The 21,754-nt window shown below is 44.6% G+C and overlaps 3 protein-coding genes across 8 annotated transcripts; 1 reads left to right on the top strand and 2 right to left on the bottom strand.

The window, feature by feature from the left end:
• Positions 1-263: 263 nt before the first annotated feature.
• LOC113568806 (E3 ubiquitin-protein ligase TRIM39-like) lies at positions 264-7,573 on the bottom strand. Of its 3 annotated transcripts, none has more exons than XM_035519858.2 (7): positions 7,479-7,573; positions 5,152-5,735; positions 4,966-5,061; positions 1,581-1,814; positions 1,340-1,487; positions 1,019-1,045; positions 264-913 (listed from the first exon to the last, which is right to left on the bottom strand). In XM_035519858.2, exons 2-7 carry the CDS (start codon positions 5,731-5,733, stop codon positions 357-359), a joined length of 1,644 nt encoding a protein of 547 aa, XP_035375751.2. In that variant the 5' UTR covers positions 5,734-5,735; positions 7,479-7,573; the 3' UTR covers positions 264-356. The 3 variants fall into 3 exon arrangements, with proteins under 3 accessions (XP_035375751.2, XP_035375750.2, XP_081581507.1); XM_035519857.2 differs by having other exon boundaries at positions 7,522-7,562; XM_081725381.1 differs by lacking the exon at positions 7,479-7,573 and having other exon boundaries at positions 4,918-5,061; positions 5,152-7,472.
• A 5,595-nt stretch (positions 7,574-13,168) lies between these two features.
• cfap184 (cilia and flagella associated protein 184) lies at positions 13,169-17,071 on the bottom strand. 4 transcript variants are annotated; one of them, XM_081725383.1, is made up of 3 exons: positions 16,935-17,071; positions 15,294-16,604; positions 13,169-14,498 (listed from the first exon to the last, which is right to left on the bottom strand). In XM_081725383.1, the coding sequence occupies exons 2-3, from the start codon at positions 16,437-16,439 to the stop codon at positions 14,151-14,153; spliced, it is 1,494 nt and encodes a 497-aa protein (XP_081581509.1). In that variant the 5' UTR covers positions 16,440-16,604; positions 16,935-17,071; the 3' UTR covers positions 13,169-14,150. The 4 variants fall into 4 exon arrangements, with proteins under 4 accessions (XP_081581509.1, XP_081581511.1, XP_081581508.1 ...); XM_081725385.1 differs by having other exon boundaries at positions 15,294-16,569; positions 16,935-17,066; XM_081725382.1 differs by having other exon boundaries at positions 16,809-17,028.
• tada2b (transcriptional adaptor 2B) lies at positions 17,059-21,735 on the top strand. The gene is made up of 2 exons (XM_081725386.1): positions 17,059-17,328; positions 17,898-21,735. Exons 1-2 carry the CDS (start codon positions 17,059-17,061, stop codon positions 19,095-19,097), a joined length of 1,470 nt encoding a protein of 489 aa, XP_081581512.1. The 3' UTR covers positions 19,098-21,735.
• Positions 21,736-21,754: the final 19 nt, after the last annotated feature.

Here is a 21,754-nt window from a genome sequence, read left to right as displayed (position 1 = left end):
GTTGTATTTTCATATATTAAACACTTTGTAAATTTCTCACCCAAATGAAATATGCTATAAAATTATTACAGCCTGTTTTTAAATGACTGGACAGATTGGGTGAGGTGTCGCATTAAGAACTATATTGTAATGTGGTAGAAGTCATTCATATACAGACATTAATTTTTCATCTCTTATAATATCAAATCTTATGTAAAGTACTGAATTTAATGTGGTATAGATGCTGGATTTCCAAATAATAATAAACTGTAAGAAGACTGGAATAAAGAATTAATCTGTGGTTTAATTGGATCAAATTTTCAGTCAATAAATAAACGCTTTCGCTACTGTCAAAGTACCATCCATTTAAATAAAAATCAGACCTGAGATCTAAGGTCATTAACAGGACAGATGATCAGAGGTGCTGAGTTTTTACCTCCATCACTCAGGCAGGGACTAAAGTATGGATAGAGTTTCTCAGTGAAAGACTGACCAGTGAAAGAGTAGATATGAGACCTGGCCTCAACATCATAGAAGGAGACCAGACCCTCCTCGTAATCCACAAACACCCCCACCTTCTTGGGAGCCTGCTTCAAGGAGAGAGACACACTGGGAGAGTCCATAGCTGCATATTCTGTCTCATTCCTCAGCCACACAGCCCAGAATCCATTCTTAGGAGAAGCTGTAATATCAGCATTTCTGTTAATGGACTCTCTGACCACTCCTAAATCCCACTCAGTATTCCCTCTGACCTGCACCTCATAGTAAAACCTCCCTGAGGAGAACCCCTCCTTTCCCAGCACATCAGTATAAAGATTACATCTCTCTGGGTTGTCAGGGAGATTCTGTGGTGTGTCTCCATGTCTCACTTCTTTCCCATCAGCAGACAGGAAGAGATGTGGATGAGCTGTATTAGAATCCAGAGTCACATCCACTGGGAGAAAGAGACACAGTTTAAACCCATTTAACAGTGTACAGTGTGTCATAGTGAAGACATGCTGTATATATTTAGTCATGTGACCAGTGAGAGCCCACACACCTGCATATTGCTGAATTCTCTTCAGCTCTGTTTGGAAAAGAATAACAGACAATCACTCACAGTTGGGATTTACATTTTAATTCATTAAAAACCTGATTAGTGTAAACTATAATAGAGCACTGTAAGAATGACATGAAAGAACTCATGGCACAGTGCTGAACACTGAGGAACATTGTTAACAGAGAATAATCTGTAATGACAAAGGAAGAATACATAGGATTAAATAATTGAGATTTATATATAGATGCACAATAAACACAACATTCCAACACAACCCCTCTACTCCAACTCTCAAGGTCTTACTGATCACTAAATACTTACTGATCTCAGGAAGCTTCTCCATTTCCTTCCTGAGTGTTTCCTGAAGCTGAGACAGAGCTCTCCTCAGAGTCTCCACACTCAGAGGAGTGTTAATGGTGATGTCAGTCCAGTCCTTGGTGTGTGGAGGGCTACACAGGGACGGGTACATCTACAGGAGAGACGAGAGAGGAGAACCCCCTCAGGATGGGGAGGGCTGTCTGTGATGTGCTGCACTGCTATTGAGAAACAGAGGGACTCTGACCTGTAGGAGGTGGATGTGGTCCTCGGTGTCAGAGAGCTGCTCCAGCTCAGTGTCTCTCCTCTTTAGCTCAGTGATTTCCTGCTGCAGCTCTTTAATGAACTCTTCAGCCTGCCGCTCTGCTGCTTCCTGCTTCTCCTCCAGCACCTGAAGCAGCTCAGCCTGGCTTCTCTCAATACAGCGCACCAGAGAACTGAAGACCTCCATACTGTCTGCCTTTTCCTTCTCTGTGGTTTTCTAACAGGAGACAAACACATTTCCTCATGGTGTTTAATTTATCTTTATGGGTGGTTACATTACTAATATTCCATATAGACCACTGCTGTGATGCAGTTCAAATCAAATCAAATCAAAGTTTATTTGTCACATACATAGTCATACACAGTATAACTGGCAGTGAAATGCCTTTGGTGACTGCTCTGCCCATTGCCAAGGAGAGATCCATAAAAATATACAGATCAGGGTAATGTGAGTTTAACTGGAATAGATCATAAAATGTATTTAAAAAGGAAAGAAGAAAATAAAGACTAAAGATATAAAGTGGAAATTGTCTGGGGGAAAAAATAAACAGATAAATGCGAATGAGGATGAATGAATAAATATGCCCAGATAAATAATGAATCAAAAGGGAATGTATGAATATGATTATATACAACATACAATTTTACAGATTTACAATTTTTACAATTTCCAGCTTAGGGTGAAGGTGTGCAATATGACACAGTACAATATGGTGCAGGGAAAATAGCACAAAAAATGGGTGTATAAGAGAACGTGTATGATGTTATACAATTGCGCAGTTGTGCAGTTATCCAGTTTGGGGTGAAGGTGTGCAGTATGGCGCAGTGCAGATAGCAAAATATAGGTTGTAAGAGCATGTATGACTGTGTGAGTGTGTATGATGTTATCATGAACAATGGTCCAGTCCACAGTAATCCCATCAGTTCCATCAATTGTCCTGGTTCAGAGCCCGAATGGCCTGCGGGAAGAAGCTCCTCTTCCGTCTCTCTGTGTTAGTCTTCAGGGAGCGAAAGCGCTTCCCTGACCTCAACAGAGAGAAAAGCCTATTGTTGGGAAGGGTGGGGTCCCTCACAATCCTCCTGGCCTTGGTCTGGCACCACTTGTAATAGATGGTCTGCAGGTCAGGAAGTTCTGTATGAGTGATGCGCTCTGCTGAACGCACCACCGTCTGGAGTGCTTGTCTGTCTTGCTTGGTGCAGTTCCCAAACCAGACTGTGATGTTCCCCGTGAGGATGCTCTCAATAGTGCAGGTGTATAAGTTCCGCAGCATCTTGGAGGGCAGTCTGAAATCTCTTCGGCGTCTGAGATGGTAAAGACGCTGACGAGCCTTCTTTGCCAGGGAGTTGATGTGGTGGGGAGATGTGAACTCCAAGATACCTGAACTGTCTACTCTCTCCATGGTGGTTCCACTGATCCTCACAGGCTGGTAGTGCCGCTCCTGTTTCTTGCAGCAGTCCACAATCAACTCTTTTGTCTTACTGATGTTTAGGAAGAGATTATTTTCCTGGCACCGGTTTTCCAGGTCTTTAATCTCCTCCAGGTAGGCCCTCTCATCGTTGTCTGAGATCAGGCCCATGACGACGGTATCCTCAGCAAACTTGACAATGACGGTAGAGCTGGAAGTGGCCACGCAGTCGTATGTGTACAGTGAGTAGAGTAGGAGGCTTAGGCCACAACCCTGGGGAGCTACAATGCTGAAGGTGAGGATGGATGAGACACAGTTGCCCACCTATACTGATTGTGGTCTGTCTGTTAGGAAGTTGGAGATCCAGTCACACAGGGATGGATGCAGTCCCAGGTCCTCCAACTTGGTAGTGAGTCTAGCGTTAAATGCTGAACTGTAGTCGACAAACACCATTTTAACATTATTACCCCTCCCTTTGTCCATGAGGGTCAGTGTGAGTGTGGTGTGAAGCAGATGTGCAATTGCATTACCAGTGGAGCAGTTGTGGTGGTATGCAAACTGCAGTGGGTCCATGGAAGCTGGCAGTGAAGAGGTGATGAAGTCTATGACCAGATGTTCAAAGCACTTCATCACGACCAATGTGAAGGCAACAGGGCAGTAATCATTGAGGCCGGAAGGTGGAGGTTTCTTTAGCACAGGGACGATGGTGGATCACTTGAAGCAGGATGGGACAATTCCAAGCGTGAGGGAGAGGTTGAAGATGTCGGTGAATACAGGGGCTAGCTGGTCTGCGCAGGCTTTGAGGACTCTCCCGCAGATGCCGTCTGGTCCCGCTGCCTTCCTGGTATTCACTCTTTTGAACACACTCCTCACATCACTCTCTGTGATGATGAGAGGGCACTGTCCTCTGGTGGGCTCTGCGCATGCGCCGTTGGCTGTGCCGATAGCACCATTTGCGTTGTTGGTGCCAGCACTGTTAGCGTTAGTGGTGCTAGATGCAGCCTCGAAGCAAGCAAAGAATGTGTTTAGCTCGTTCACTAGAGATTCATCCACACTCATCAGTCCAGAGGGTGGGCTCCTGTAGTCCATGATCATAGTCCCTGCCACAAGGATCTAGAGCCACTCTGCTGGAACTGTGACTCTAGTTTCCTCCCGTAGCACCACTTCGCCACTCTCACTGTCCTGCGCACTCCGTATGCCGCAGATTTGTATTCGTCCATGTTCCCACTGATGATCCCCACGTTGTAGGCAGCAGTGCGAGAGTTCAGAGCCTTGCGGATGGTTTTGTCCACCCATGGCTTCTGGTTGGGAAACGTCTTGATGGTGGCTCTTGGGATTGTATCATCCACCAGTTTCCCAATAAACCCCACTACTGTCTCCATATAGTTGCTGACATCATCACTGCTGTGCCAGAACATGTCCCAGTCTGCGTCATCCAGGGTGTCCTGCAAAGCGGCCACCAACTGGTCTGTCCACCAATTGCTGGGTTCAGCCATCACTCGGTGAAGCAGAGGAGGCTGCAGTCCCGAATGTCCCTCTGGACCTTTATCCTGGCCTAGAGGTCGTGGAGCTTGTTGTCCAGAGACTGGACATTGGCTACCAGGATGCTTAGTAAGGGAGCTCGGTGTGCCCGAGCCCTCAGCCTGTTCCTGACGCTGGTTCGCTTTCCTCGAGGCCTTTTCCTCATGTCATGTCCTTTGTTCTCCCTCAGGATCTCCATCAGCCAGCTTGGGTCCGGGGTTAGAGACGGCTTGAGGTGACTGTTATGTATATCAAGAGAAATAAGAGCATCTCTGCTGTATGAGATGCGCGTCGTGGTGCAGAGAGAAGGGTTTTAGAGGGGAGATCGTGAAAATAGCGCAAAGAGCAAAAAGGAACAAAAAAAGTGCAAAGTGTGGATAGAGCAGTCACAACGGCAGTCGACCTCACCAGCACCATCTTACACCTTACATTCACACGCACATTATTGAGTTCCACAGACTGTCTGATCTCCTCAATCTTCTTCAGTCGGTTCTGGATCATCTGCTGAACTTCTGCCTGTGTGTTTCCCAGTTGAGTCTATAGCAGAGAGACAAATTACAATAAATCAAACTCCTGCATATCATAATTAATTCCTTTCAGATTCAAATATGTCAAAATCTCTGTTACCTTCTTCTCTCCACTCTCTGTCTCTATAGGAACAGTGGTGTGAGTTTTGTGGTCTCCCTCAGTGCAGAACTGACACACACATGTCTGGTCGTCTCTACAGAACAGCTCCAGAGGTCTCTCGTGTTTCTGGCAGATGTAGTCCTCCAGGTTCTCCACAGGATCGATCAGATGGTGTTTCTTCAATTTAGTGACTCTCTCATGAGATTCCAGATGAGTCTCACAGTAAGAGGTCACACAGATCAGACAGGACTTCAGGGCTGCATCTCTCGACCCAAAGCAGATGTCACACAGAACCAGAGATTTGACAGTTTTCTGTGGGCTGCTAGTGGATTTAATCTGAACTGACTTCTTAAACTTAGCAGCCAGTGCAGAGATGAAAGTGTTCACACGCAGCTCAGGTCTTTTAGAGAATTCCTCCTTACAAACTGGACACTGGCAGAGTGAACTGCTGTCCCAGCACTCTTTGAGACAGACCATGCAGAAGTTGTGACCACATGGAGTACTGACTGGATCAGTGAACACATCCAGACAGATGGAGCACTGGAGTTCATCTTCAGACAGGACACTGCTGGAGGAAGCCATGACTGACAGAGCAGACACACAGACACCATGAGAAGGAGATGAATCCACAAAAACTTCCCAATATTTTCACAGTAATTCAGTCAAAGAAGACTCAGTATACATTGTCTTTTAATAAATAAATACCAGCATCCTCCCTGTTTGGGGGATCATTAAGACTTTTTTAGTCATGATACATAATTCACCAGTTATCACTTAAAGAGTGAGAACATTAACACAAAAATAGAAAATGCCAGAGAAAAGGTGAAACATTAAATTCATAAAATATGTGAAATATGTAAATACTTGTACAAATGAAATATGTATCAGTACCTCAAAAAAAGGGGAAAAAATGCATGTGTGGGTCTATGTGCATGTCCCCGTGTGTGTGTGTGTGTGTGTGTGTGTGTGTGTGTGTGTATTTGTTTCTTGCCAATTATGTGTAGTGATATTTATATTTCATTATTAATAATTGATTGTGTAACTGTATATAAAGGAAAAGAGAGAAGGAATATAGAAACAGAATACATGTCTGCTTATTTATGCATGCACATACATGAATACACTATAAGCAAGAGTATTTTGACCATATCATCATTTTTATGCACATTTCCCAACACCAAGCTGTATAAACTTGAATGCTTATTGGATTTAAGCATATCAGGTAAAGTGTATTTCAGTAATGAGGGAGGGTGTGGCCCAAGGATATCAACACCCTATATCAAGGTGTGCATAAGTATTAGGCAGCTTTTTTTCCTCAGGCAAAAGAGGCCAAAAAAGAGATTTAACTGACTCTGAAAAGTCAAAAATTGTAAAAGGTCTTTCAGAGGGATGCAGCATTACTAAGAAAAATTAAAATTGCCCAGATATTGGGGCGTGATCACAGAACCATCAAATGTTTTGCCGCGTGCAGGGAGGATTCGCCATTGTTTGTAGCCACACCCTCCGTCATGGCACACACCTGTACAGGGGTTGATGTTACCTGTTTGTCTGTCTATTTAAACCCCCGCCTGTGTGTGCCTCATCGCTAGTCATTGGTATTGTTACGGCCATTGTTAGCGTGATCTATCGTTGTTCCTGTCTACACTGTTCGTCGTTATGTGTGAGTGCCGCAAGTGTCATCAATGTTCTGTCATTAAACGTCTCACTAAATCGACGGAGTCTGTGCATCCTGCGGCACTCGGGCCACCGTTGCAGTTGTGTAATAATCTGCACACTAATAGCTGTCCAATAATTATGCACACACATATTCTTCTAAGTAAACAAAAACCTCACTTTTATTTTCTTAAATATTCTGGTTTGAGGTTTATTAACATGTTGGATTAACCAAGAGCATTGTAGTTGTTGAATAGTAAAATGAATCCTCAAAAATACTTGTCTAATTGTACACACTGTGTGTGTGTGTGTGTGTGTATTTTATATATATATATATATATATATATATATATATATATATATATATTATAATGCTACCATCTTAAATCAATCACATTTTCCAGACTCATCCTGTTCATACCTGTTCTTTATGTGAGCTACATTCTGTCTGCTCTAGTTCTGTCTACTTAAACAGTAACTGTTTGAACTTTACAATGTAAAGTATGTCTGAAATCTAACAGACCTAAAGCACTTTTATAAAAATTGTCAAAGTAAACAATAGTTTGTACAACGGTAGAAATGTGTTTAACTACAGGAAGTAGATTCAACAGCAACACTACTACAGAAATAAACTTGTACATCTAAGTATAACTCAGAATCATTTCCAACTTTACCTCAACACTGCAGATTAAGAAAACGTTCCACCTCTTAGTTTACCTGCACTGGTTTTAATTCTTCTCAGAAATTCCAGAGAAGCCGTGAGCTTGATTCTGGTGTTGACTCGGTTTTCTCTTTTAACTTTCGTTTCACTAGAGTAAAATCCTGAGGCCCCTCCCACCATTTAACAGTTATTTCATAATGTAGTTACACATTCTGACCGCCAGATGGCAGACATTTGCTATGTATACCTACAGTGTCTCTATGCGCCTCTTTTACTCAAAAAGCCGGACAGAGAAAACTTGTGCTGAACGCTCAAAGTGTCGTATGATGCGCTGGGTCTCAACACCCTGTGAGGACAGAAAAGCTGGTCTTTGATATTTTGCTGCACTGGGAGAACATTTTCTTGGAGAGTACCAGTTCATGCATATACAGTATTTTGTGTGCACAATGTCTGTTGTCGTTATATTTGTTGTTGTTACATTTTTTAAACTATATTGTGAACTCATTCTGTGTGAAGTGAGCAAACTGATAACAGAGGTAAACACACATTCTGATCTTAAGAAAGTATGAATGTATCATTTACAGAGAAAGAAAAAGACAAAAATGAAAACATTACAACAGCTTTTTTCATAATAAAATGACCTCTATTCAGTCAGGTTTTCATAGACTCAGTTAAGACTTAGAAAACATTTAGTAATATTTATTAGCTTTGTAACATTGTTTCTTAATTGTGTGCCTTGTTTTGCAAAAGAGAGTATTCCAACATACTTTTTAAAGTATGACAGTGATTTGGACATTATCAACTTTTCTTCAAAAAAATATAAAGGCAGCACATCTGCTTTCTCTGATGAGTTTCTAATTAAAGAAGGTGAGAAAACTAAAATGAACAAGGTGGTGAAATAAGTATGTGTACATGGGAAAATAAATTAATATATAATCAAATAAATATCTACATAAGGTAGTCCAGAACAGAATTTAATAGAATAAAATATAGTAGATGTAAGGGTTGGAAGCAGGCTGAGGCCCCCTCCAGACACCAGAGGGAGGCATTGAGTCAGGCACACTACCAATCAGGCTTGATGCCCAACAGCTAGTCTAGATCTATATAAGCCCAGTGACCCGGTCAATACTGGGTCTTTGTGAAAGTGCTGAGTCAAGCTCCTAGCCAGTAACTCTGGGTAGCCCTTGTGCTACACCTCTCTTCTGCTCTGCAAGGGTGTCTGTATTTTTACATGTCCCTTCTCCAGTTTTCCCTCTCGAGTCTATTTCTCTCCCAAGGCTTCCCTTAGCCACTAAAGTTCCTCTGTTTTCTGGTTTTGTTTGGGAAGTTTTAGTTTGGTTTTCCCCAGTGGATCAGGGCTGCCATTCTTCCACGCTCGGCGTGGTGTTTAGTTTTTCCTCTCGCTTTGTCATCCTCCATTCCTTTGAAGTGCAATATACACGCAGGTCGTTTCTATGGCCGCCGCACTCTAGCAGGAGCTCGTTTGCCTCGCAGCAAAGCAGCCAGGGTTCAACTCGCCACCGCTGACTTTACTTCTCTTGTTCTGCCTGTTCTTAGATCTAACTGTTTAGCACACAGGCCCACCACCATTAAAGCGTGGTAGCTCACCCAGCAGGCTGTTGCTGTCATCACCTATCTGACCTGGGTTCAAGCGCCATTACAGTAGAATTGTACAACAAAATTCAATTTTTTTTCTCTGATGCTACTGATCTACTTAGTAAAGATGAGAAAACTTTATATATATATATATATATATATATATATATATATATATACACACATACACACACACACACACACAAAGTGATGAAATAAGTATTTGTACAAGGTAAAATAAATTAATATAAAATAATAAAATAATATAATAAAAACAAATCTAGTCCAGTGGTGACAGTATGCTCTCATATGTACATATAAACATACATGAAATATGGGAGATATATATATATATATATACACATGATATATGAGAAATGTATACATATATATTAGATTATGTATGTATATACAAGTCTATAAGGCTTTGAGAGGGGGAACATGGCAGCAATGCTGCAGTATTGAATGACTACACACTGAACTCTATAAACTCTGTACACTGGACACTATACACTGAACCCTGTAACCTGAACTCTATACACTTTATACTCTGAACAATGAACTCTATACACTGAACTCTATACACAATATACACTGAACTTTATACTCTACACACTGAACTCTGTAAACTGAACTGTACACACAATATATACTGATTTCAATACACTGAACTCTACACATTGATCCCTATATACTGAATTCTATATACTGACCTCTGTACACTGAACTCTACATACTGAACTCTGTAAACTGAACTCTAAACTCTAGACACTGATCGCTACAGTGAACTCTATATATTGATCTCTTTACTCTACTCACTGAACTCTATACACTACTGAATTGTGCACTGAACTCTATATATTGAACTCTATACTCTACACAATAAACTCTGTACATTGAACTGTATACACAATATACACTGAACTCTACACATTGAGCTATATATACTGAATTTTATACACTGAACTCTATTCACATTATACACTGACCTCTACAGACTGAACTCTATACACTGAACTATATAGTGTGAACTCTATACATGTTATACACTGAACACTACACACGCTATACCCTGAACTCTACACACTGTACTAAGCCACAGATATTGTGCAGTATTTATTCTATATTAGTTATCCTTCTATCCTGTGAAATAATGTGCAATATTTATCATAAAAATTATTTAGTTCTATATTTTTATTCTATAGTGTTTTATCATAAGAGATCTGCCAAGTAGTGCAGGTTAATTTTGTTGTGTATATATAGTACAGCTGTGGCCAAAAGTTTTGAGACAAGCACAAATTTTGGGTTTCACAGAGTGATCGGATGAATTGCAATTAATTGCAAAGTCAAATTAATTAATCACAAAAATTACTGCTTTCCAGCCACTGCATTTCAGCTCTGCCACAAATGGCAAGGAATGCTAACATCATGATCTTCTCGTTAGCTCAGGAGAAAGTGTTAATGAGGACAAGGCAGCTGATATCACTCTGCCATGCTGATTAGAAGAGTAGACCTGTTGCTTTAAAAATGTGGTGTTGCTTGAAGTTTTCTTCTATTAACCATGATTACCTCCAACGAAACACGTGATGTCATGACGGCATCGCATCAAAAGGGCTTCACAGGCAAGGACATTGCTGCTTGTAAGATGCACCTAAATCAACCACTTATTGAATCATCAAGAACTTCAAGGAAAGAGGTTCAATTGCAGTGAAGAAGGCTTCAGTGTGCTCAAGAAAGTCAAGCAAGCACCAGGACTGTCTCCTAAAGAAGATGCAGTTATGGGATTGTCACACCTAGTGCAGAGGTTGCTCAGGAATGGCAGAAGGCAGGTGTGAGTGCATCTGCACGCACAGTGAAGCAAAAAAAAAAAAGTTATATACAAAAATAAAATCATTTTGAATAACTACAATATTTTGTAAACAGCCACCGAGGGACGAATACTTTCAGACTAATGTGGAAGGTTAATCATTTTGCAGAGGCATAAGAACACTGAATAAACCAAGAGTGCAATTAACTGACATAAAATTTTGCAGAAACTATATATACAGAGCCAGCTAAATTAGACAGACTTTGTACAAAAACAACCTTTGTTACTGGTTTCTTGTGATAGCGCAGCTAGCGAGCTGTTACTTCATTATAATGTTCATACGTAGCTAGCGAGACAACGCTAGAGCTAACGAGCTGATTACCAAGAGACTTTCAAGTCATATTCGCAAAATCTGAATCTAGCTATAAAGTTATGAACAGAAACATGTTTAGATGGACAGTGTCAGATGAATCGCTCTGACTAGAATTTCCTGTGGCGATCCAACACCGCTCGCTAGTCACCTGGACTTGGTTTTGGTAGCAGTGAGTTAACGCTAGTTAGCTTGTTAAAGCTATTTGTCACTGTATATACCAACAAGATTGAACAGGACCGAAAAATATTATTTTTAAAAAATCCAGCCAGATTTTCTCTCATCTATAAGGGTATAACCAGTGTTACAAGTTAATCATAAGAATAGCTAGCTAGACTGACGGGCGCGGGCAGGCTTTCCGCGCTTTAGCGATTCTCAGTCAAGTCATCTTCGCGTTAAATCTGAATGCGCCGATATCCGCACTTTTACGGTATTTCGCTGCTCACCGCAAACTAACGCTCACATGCACTTTCACTACAGTTATAATTACAAAATAGAGTTTACTTTATTGAACTAGTTTAATTGCATCATTAAATTAAACACATTTAGTAATGTATTTTAACAGTTTAATAAGCACTGTGCAAAATGCGCATGTAGGCGCATTCGGATGACTTGACCGTGAATCGCTAAAGCGCAGATATCTTGACCGCGGTCCTAAAGTGGGTGCAGAACGACATGAGCAGAGTTCAGCCCAAACTCAACTGGATGATTGTGTATTGTATCTTCTCTCCATTATGTTTTCCTTACAAATTGCAATTTCACTTGTACCTACCTATTAGAGCAATTGTTCCCTTGGGCAAGGAGATGAATCATTTTGTAAACATGAAGCTTTAGCTCAGATGAGGCTGGCGTTATTATTTCATTTATAATAATCCTGCAATTTACTGTTTTCTCTGTTACACAAGTGAAAGTTAAATTCTAAAATAAAAGTCAAACTGATGTCATCTCACCACTCACCTCATCCTCTAAAAATTATTCCCTAAAAATGGCTGTTGTCATTAACATACGTACACTTGGGTGATGTCATTAATGTATGTACATTTGGGTGATGTCATTAATGTACTTGGTAACTTTATGTGGTCTGTCACTTCATTACAGAACCATACTGGAATCCAGCGAGCTCTTTAGAACAACCTGTCCTCTCCCAAATGTTTGTAAAGGCAGTAGGCTATATTTTCTCTTTATTTAGTGAAACCAAGTTATTTTTAATGAAGCTCTAGACAATAAATGGTGACTGAACAGACTGAACAGATGAGCTACAAGAGTAGCAACCAACCACATCAATCCTATAATCGATATATAGACAGAATGAAGGCTATCGGCTCATAGAGGAGTGAACAACCACACCAGGTGTCCAGAACTGAGGTTAGACACCATTGAGTGACACAACAGAAAGAAAATCAGTTGAAAGAGTGTAAGCCCAAAATGATGAGGTGTCTAATTACGGTCTTGCCTGCTTTGGAGAACTTTATGAAGCAGAGAGAGAGAGAGAGAGAGAGAGAGAGAGAGAGAGAGAGAGAGAGCTTTTTAAAAAATGAGTTCTGTGTAAATAGCGCCATCTGTTGCACACATTTTGAAATACAGATAAACTGCAGTCACGTCAATGACTAGTATTTCCTGTAGAAGTTGCTTATATTTACTTATGTAGTCATGTACTTCTGTAACCTTGTCATGCACGTCTGTAATATGTTACATATTATGTATTGCTGTCACATTTTGATGGACTAATATTTTTCTAAGCATTTTTTGTTATATTTACATTTATATTTATACTCTTATAATGTTGATTTGAACAGTGCCTGAACTGCTTTGCTGTTGGTCATCAGTAAATTTCAGACTACGGTATCACAGAGGACAGTTCTGTTGGAATTACGGGACCAGAGGACTATTCAGTTTGTATTGGGGACACTTCCGTTCCACAGCTCTTGACTGGTTCTCTTCTGGAAAGATACTTTTATTTTTACTGGAGCCATTATTTTACAGGGGTAGCAACACTTTGCTTGAGCATGGATTTAGTCTGCTAGGCCAACCAGAGAAACCTTTTACAAGGACATTTTGCTGTATGTACCAAACCCTCTGCACAGGATTTATTGAGGTTTGCATTTTTGTATACCTAGAAACAGGTATTAGAACTTTAGGTGAAGGTCTGTATAAACACAACTGCTTTAGGTGGAGATCAGATTAAACACAATAACCTGATATGGAGATCTGGTTAATCACACTGGTTTTAGGTAGAGGTCTGATGAATCACATCAGATTTACGTGGAGGTGTGATTAATCAAACTATTTTGGGTGAAGATCTGATTTAGGTAGAGGTCTGATGAATCACACCAGATTTAGATGATATTAATCAATCACATCAGCTTTAGGTGGATGTCTGATTAATCACACCATCTTGGAGGTTTGATTAATCTGATTAGCGCATCTGCCTGATTCTTTTACTTAAAATTCATGCTTGACTCAATGTGACATCTCAGGGAATCACTGTGCCAGCAGGTAGATGTCCCTGTGCACACAGGATGCAGTCTGATGATGAACGGGAACATGTGCTGGAAGAAGTTCTGTGCCTTATCAGTACCAGAGACTCGGAGAATCTGTGATGCTGAATAGATCCACTGTAGCTGTGTTGACAGCTCGTAGTGGCTTAATACCTGTGTGTGTAAGGTGTGAGAGAGAGAGTGTGTGCGTGTGTGTTTCAATGGTATCTTGAACTCTAACCTACTGTACTGGCTAGAATGTATTCTATGAGTAAATGACAAAGCACTTTTGTAAATCGCTCGTCTGCCCAAATGCCATAAATGTAAAATGCAAATGTGTGTGTATGTGTTTGTCAGTAGGTGAGTGTGTGTGAATGAGAGTGTGTGTGAGTATTTGTGTGTCTGTGTCTGTGTTTGGATAAGTATGTATGTGTGTCAGTGTGTGTGTGTCAGTGCTCTGCCCTTCTCCACCTTTCTCCGCACCCCTGCCCCTCTGACACTGAGCTCTGCATGTCGTCTCTTCAACATCTCCAGTTGCTCCTCCAGGACTTTGTATGCGTCCACCTTCTCCTCAAAGTCTCGGAGCAGCGTGGCATTTCCCAGCAGGCTGCAGCGCCGGCGCAACCGCAGGTTGTCTGCACGCAGCGCGTCTCTTGCCTGCTTGGTCCGTGTGAGAATGTCCCTCCCCTGATCCACCACCACCTGCGCCTGCACCAGCCGGTCCCGCTTGGCCTGATTCTCCACCTGCACAAACTGAAGCTTCTCCTTCACGTGGCTCAGCACCTGAGAGTGGAGGCACACAACACTGTAGCTGAACCCCAAACCACTCCCTACTCCTACTCCTACTCCCCATTCCCTACTCCCCACTCCCTACCCCTACTCCTACTCCCCATTCCCTACTCCCCACTCCCTACCCCTACTCCTACTCCTACTCCCTACTCCCTACTCCTACTCCTACTCCCCATTCCCTACTCCCCACTCCCTACCCCTACCCCTACTCCCCATTCCCTACTCCCCACTCCCTACCCCTACTCCTACTCCTACTCCCCATTCCCTACTCCCCACTCCCTACCCCTACCCCTACTCCCCATTCCCTACTCCCCACCCCTACTCCTACTCCCCATTCCCTACTCCCCACTCCATACTCCCTACTCCTACTCCTACTCCCCATTCCCTACTCCCCACTCCCTACCCCTACTCCTACTCCTACTCCCCACTCCATACTCCCTACTCTCTACCCCCTACCCCCTAGACTAGAGTTTATGACTGAAGGGTAATCCTATCAGACCCTATCAGATGTATGTTTAATGACTGAAGGGTAACCCTATCAGACGCATGTTTAATGACTGAAGGCTAATCATATCAGACCCTATCAGATGTGTTTTTTTCAGGCCTCTCCAGAGATGGAGGGAGTTTCCTCATAGTACACAGCTTCACTGCTGATTGAAAACTTGCCATAATCAGACCCTACAATGATCTTATAGGTCCAGACTAGTGATGTACTACTTCAAATAAGTACTTCCTGTTTAGAATAAGTTTCATTCTGTTCTGAAATAAGAGCTGCTGGGAATGCCACACCTGCAGGGTGCTGGAGATCTTCTTCCTCAGTTTGATGAGTTCCTCGTTGCGTTCCTCAATCTTCTCGCTGTAGGTGTGATTCTCGATCTTCAGCTGCTCGAAGTCAATCAGGTTCATCCCCTCATCCAGCACCTCCTTCTCCTTCAGCATGGCCTCCATCTTCTGTACCTTCATCTTGAGCTTGAGGTTCTTTAGCCTGACAGCGGTGAGGTCATCCTCGCCTTTCTGCATGGCCTCTCCGAGCCTCTCGGCCTGGGCCAGGGCTGTCCGCCTGCCCAGCGTGCGGCTGAGGGCTGCGACGGTCGCCTCACACCTGGCCTCCGCCCAGGCCTTCCACTCCCGCTCCACCTGCTCCACCTTTTCTTGGCTCTGCTGGTGCAGATCCATGGCCTGCTGCAGGTGCAGCTCTGAGTCGCTGCGATGCTGCCTTGTCAGGTCCTCGACAGTGTCCAAGAGCTTCAGGTAGCGCTGCTCCAGCTCGGAGATGTCAGTGGTCCCATGTAGTGCATGAGGCTCGTTTGGTGCCTTTCTGCAGATGTGGTGGAGCAGTTGGAGCTGTAGCTGGCTGTTCCGCTGGCTGAGTTTGTCCCTTTCTGCCTGCAGGTCATGTAGAGGTTTCATCTGCTCCGCCTCCAGCTGCACTGCTGTGGTTTGCTCCACCTCCAGCTGGTCTGCCATGGTTTGCTCCACCTCCAGCTGGTCTGCCGTGGTTTGCTCCACATCCAGCTGGTCTGCCATGGTTTGCTCCGCCTCCAGCTGGTCTGCTGTGGTTTGCTCCGCCTCCAGCTGGTCTGCTGTGGTTTGCTCCGCCTCCAGCTGGTCTGCTGTGGTTTGCTCCACCTCCAGCTGGTCTGCTGTGGTTTGCTCCACCTCCAGCTGGTCTGCTGTGGTTTGCTCCACCTCCAGCTGGTCTGCCGTGGGTTGCAGAGGCCCTTCCTCTACCTCCTCTTCCTCAACATTGACTCCACTCTTTCCTTCGTCCTCTAGCAGGGTGGTGGTGATGGTGGAGGTGGGCATTTCTGTTCTAGCCATTCCATCGTCTCCCGTAGCAACCACCAGCCCCTCCCCAGCAGCCTGTCGGTCCGTGGTCTCTACTGGAGTCTCCACGGTAACATCTACTTTGTCCTCTGCTGTGGAATGTCTCATGTTCTCCCCCTCGGGTGTGTGGGGTTTTGAGTTTCAGGTGCTGCTCTCTCCTGGGCGCTGAGGTCTTCTGCTGCCTGTCACATGTGCAGACTCACACTGTTCAGGAAGGGAATGAACTTCCACCTCAGAGCTTCACCGGAGAAATTAATTTGCAAGTGAATATTTCTGTTAAGAAATAGAATTACTGTTAAAAATATATTGCTAAATTATTGTTAGTATAGTTTTAGTCTAACACAGGTAGATTTATATATACATATACAGTAGGTGTATTCCTTTATACAGTCATAACATTCATACACATACATAAATATATACACACACACAAATACACTGAGCAGACTATGATGCAGGCAATACTCTCGTGCTCACCTAAACTTAAATTCGTTCGAATTTTGCACGAACGTCATGCGCGCTGAAGTACACAGAAGTCTCGAGTTCTCGTTCGTTTTTGTGTGTGTGTGTTTTTTTTTTCCTCCAGTTGCCCTGGATACGGACCTCAAACACCAATCAGAGGCTCCGGCGCCGTCCCGCTTAATATTAATGAGACACTCCGGAGACACGCCAGTGCGCATGCCCGCCCCGCGAGGCTCGGCGGCGTCCAACAACAAGCCAGCGCGACATGGCCGACCTGGGGAAGAAGTACTGCGTCAACTGCCTGGCAGACGTCACGAATCTGCGTCTCCGCTGCACCGACTGCCAAGACATCGAGCTCTGCCCCGAGTGCTTCTCGGCGGGCGCAGAGATCGGCGCGCACCGGCGCTGGCACGGGTACCAGCAGGTCGACGGCGGCCGCTTCACGCTGTGGGGTCCCGAGGCGGAGGGAGAGTGGACGAGCAGGGAAGAGCAGTCGCTGCTCGACGCCATCGAGCAGTACGGCTTCGGGAACTGGGTAGGAGCCTGCGGCGAAGCCTCCGCAGTTACTGGGCTGGGAGCTTCAAACCTAATATGGGCCGGTTATTGTAGGTCGTTTCGTGTTGCTGCGCTGCGCTGCTCGGTCGCAGGTATGCCGACACTAGTCCGACTGTAGCGCTGAACGATTTATCCAGCTCGCCTTGCTGGGAGAGACAGCGAAGCTTGGCTGCCAAACTTCTGCTGGTCGTTTTCATTTTCCTCGAATATCCCCCTTGCAGGAAAGTTCATTTTCGAGCCTTACTGATTTGCTGATATTTATTTTCCGTTAGTAGCCAATGACGTTAATTATATTTCCCGTCGAACACTTCTCTACCGCCTCATGCATAACTTTGCAAGTTGAATAGGAGATTTAAATGACAGTAGTAATTAATATTTGTGCAGGTGCAATGTGTATTACAGTTTGTGTGATTACATAAGTTTTGGCAACTGAGGAAGGTCTTCATTTGGTACTAATGGTTACTTAATGACAGTTTCATGGATCATATGCATATCTGTGTGTGTGTCTGTGTCCAATTGCTTTCCTCATTTACCCACTGTGTGTTCCAGGAGGACATGGCCACCCATGTGGGAGCCTCTCGAACCCCTCAGGAAGTCATGGACCACTATGTCACCATGTACATCCACGGCAACCTGGGCAAGGCCTGCATCCCTGACAACATTCCTAACCGCGTGACGGACCACACCTGCCCCAGCGGGGGGCCTCTGTCGCCCAGCCTCACCACGCCGCTGCCCCCGCTGGTCATCTCCACCACGGAGCAGCAACAGCTAGGCTATATGCCACTACGCGACGACTACGAGATCGAGTACGACCAGGAAGCAGAGAAGCTGATCAGCGGCCTGTCGGTGAACTACGACGACGAGGACGTGGAGATCGAGATGAAGCGCGCTCACGTGGACATGTACGTGCGCAAGCTGCGCGAGCGCCAGCGCCGCAAGAATATTGCGCGTGACTACAACCTGGTGCCCGCCTTCCTTGGCCGCGACAAGAAGGACAAAGACCGCGAGCGGCCAGGAGGGGTGTCGGGGGGAGGCAGCGGCGGCGTCCTGGGCGGAGCGGGAGGAGGTGGCGGTCTGGGCGGGGGCGGGACTACGGCTCCGTCAGCATCAGTGACGGCAGGCTCCGGGGCGCCGGTGGTGGCATCGAAGAGGAAGGTGACGAAGGAAGAGCGCGAGCAGCGGGCAAAGCTGCGGCCACTGTGCCAGTTCATGGCTCGCCGTGAGCTCGAGGAGTTCTTTGACAACATGCAGAAGGAGCGGGCTCTGCGCGCGAAAGTGCGCGAGCTGCAGCGTTACCGCCGCAATGGCATCACGCGCCTGGACGAGTCGGCTGAGTACGAGGCCGCCAGGCACAAGCGAGAGAAGCGCAAAGAGAACAAGAGCTCCAAGAGAGGTGGTGGAGGGGGCGGCGGCACGGGAGGAGGGGGCGGGGCCGGAGGAGGGGGCGGGGCCGGAGGAGGTGGAGCCAGTACCGTCAAAGAGGAAGGCAAAGATGGTGAGTTCTCAGCCATCGAACATTTGGCGGGCTTCGAGCTACTGTCTGACCGTGAGAAGGTGCTGTGTAACTCGCTGAACCTGAGTCCCTCCCGATACCTGACTGTGAAGACCATCATCATTAAAGATCACCTGCAGAAGAGGCAGGGCGTGCCAGCTAAGAGCCGCCTCCCCACCTACCTGGACAAGGTGCTGAAGAGGCGTATTCTCAGCTTCCTGACAGAGAGCGGCTGGATCTCCCGCGATGCTTCATAACACTGACTGTGTGTGTGTGTGTGGGGTATCTCACGAACATTTGAAAGCTCATTTGGAACCTGGTGTGTTTTACCTCCATCCTGAGTCTAGTCATAGGAACATGAATGCTGTGGAAGAGAAGAGTGGTATTTTGATAGGCATATCGTGTTTCTGAGGAGTGCTATATCTATATATTTATACTAACAAAGGCTTTCTTGGAAAGAGAGTGTTTGTTGTACAGACTTGGTGGGTCTCAGTATTGGAGGAAGCCCTCGTTATCATTGCCACCCTAACTGTGCTGTTCTCTTCCTCACAAGCATGAGTGGAACCATTCTCCCCACAAAGTGCAGCAATGAGGCTGTTGTACGTTCTCAGCGAGAACGCCGTTTGACTTGTTTTTGTTTATTTTGGGGTTTTTTTAAGGAAAATCACAACTTAATTAGGTTTAAAACCTTATCATAAGCTTCTGTTTCTACTGGAAATCTATAAAAGGCAGCCTTGCATTTGGAAGCTTCCAGAACATTGTGTGGCATTGGCATTAAAAACCTTTCATGGAAAAACAGAAAAACTAAGCTAGAAGAAAGCAAAGAGCCACAGATCAAAAAAGAAACATGTTCTGCTTGCCAAGAAGTACATCTTTCTGTTTTCTGTCTTCAGTTATGCCTCATCCATTTTCTTGGGTGCAAGGGCTTTTTGATGTTGAGATGGTTTTGTGCTGGTGATGTGCCTGAAGTATGTTGGTGCCCCCTGGTGGATGTTGGCTGCCTGTGTTGGCTGTCGCTTTGTGGGGGACTTTTATTTTGGGGGGGGCTCCTGTTTGGTTGATTAGTTAGTGTAGCTTGCCTGTGGGAGGCTTTCTGGGCTGCGTTGTGGAGTTTTTGACATGCTGTGTTGATTTGTGTTGTTCAATTGATGCCTTCACTACACATTCTCCTGTCTTAGAAGTGTATCCTTGGTGATGTCTTCATCTTTGTCAGTTGTCTCTGTTTCCGTGGTCTGTGCCAAGTGAGGACACGGTTGTGACTGGTTCTGAGCAGAGCGTGGGCTGCTTGGGAGTTTTCCCCACAGATTTCTGTAATAGCTTGATGAGGTGTCCAGTACAGTTGTTAGCACAGTTCTGAGTGTGTGTGGACCATGCTGGCTGTAACATTTTTCCACGTGTTTTTTCTTTAGTCCTAGGAAACTTACATGACAGACCACTGACACTTACAACTATGGTCAAAAAACTGGAAAGTCTTGGAGGGGAAAATATTGATGAGCGGTAAAGTGTAGAAAAGTGAAGCGTATTTAAAGTGTAGATCAGCTCTCGTGTCAAGAACAGTCGTTACCTGTCCTGCTGTACACCTGCACTGTTACCCACATACCGTCCCATCAGAAACAGGCAGGTGTGCGTGGGATCTGAGCTCTGCAGGGGATTTCTGAGGCCTTGTACTTCACAGGCTTTCCTTGCTCTAAACATCAGCTCAGTGTCTCATTCAGCGCTCCTCCTTTAACATGCTGAGACAAACATGGAAGATTCTTACTAAGTCCAGTAGGGGAGCCAAACAACTGCTGTTTTTGTCACGTTTGAATTATTTCATTAATTAATCATTATAGTTTTTGTTTTTGTGCCCTGTCAGGAGTTTTAATGAAGCGCAGATCAAGTCTCACTCATTGAAATGCAAATGGTGCCATGTGCTGGCAAACTGTGGGACTGCACCCTGGAATACAAACCAGGGAGTGCCTCTCTCTCTCTCTTCGCTGAGCTTATCTGTTCTTTTCCTCCTTTTGCCCTAAATACATTATGCCAAATTCTTAAAGGTGGTGGCTGGCTATGGGTCAGAGGTCATGCTCTTGGTGGGCACAGAGGCTCGAGTTCATCTTGAATGCTGTTGAAAGGCTTTTTGGGTGACTGGGCCAGTGAGCTGCCCTGGTGATATGGGACTGTCACTCTGACACTTTGAGCGTTCCTGCTATAGGATAGCCGTCTGCGCTGGGCGGGGCGTTTGTCGAAGCAGTCTTCCCAAACTTACCACGCTGACATGGAGTGTCCCTCACCGGGCAATGTCTTACTGATGACTTTAGTGTAACCAACGTCAGCATTAAGCTCCCACTCACCTGGTCTGGGGTCTTCAGGTCAGCTGTTTCCATAGCCTTCTTATTCAGACTAATTATTTTGTAAAAAACAAAAATAAAGAAAGGGGGGTGACCCAAATATTCCACTGGGACAAACTGTGCCGAGGTCTTTTGTTTTCCAGCGCTTAAGGCAGTTACTTTTGTCAGAGACGACTGGTTGGGTTGAATACTTGTATTTTAACGGTCACAGGAATTGTGCTATTTTAGAATGTGTAAATATTATATCGCAAGATAATTTAAAATGTGTGAAAAAGAGGCTGGGGAGACTGCAACAAGAAAGATCTGTGATGTATCTTGTCAAAGCATTTTTATAATTTTGTAAAAAAATAAAAATTAAAAAAAGACACTTAAATGAGGACCGACCCCTCTCCCCCCCGGTCTGGATATGGCATGTCATAGTTGAGTTGTCCTGTGTGCTGTTTGACACATTCACACTTGTCCTGGTGTTCAATGTTGCATTTGTTCAAAGGTGCGTTGGCTTCTTCTCTTCTAACTTCCATCCTATTTTGTATTAAAACGTTCAGAACAAGCCACCCTTTACTTACTTACGTGTCGGAGTGCTT

The sequence above is a fragment of the Electrophorus electricus genome, chromosome 13 (assembly GCF_041902795.1).
Source record: "Electrophorus electricus isolate QZ-2024a chromosome 13, ASM4190279v1, whole genome shotgun sequence".
NCBI classification, from domain to species: Eukaryota; Metazoa; Chordata; class Actinopteri; order Gymnotiformes; family Gymnotidae; genus Electrophorus; species Electrophorus electricus.
The sequence above is the reverse complement of the archived record's forward strand: the minus strand, read 5'-3'. Positions and strand labels throughout refer to the sequence as shown.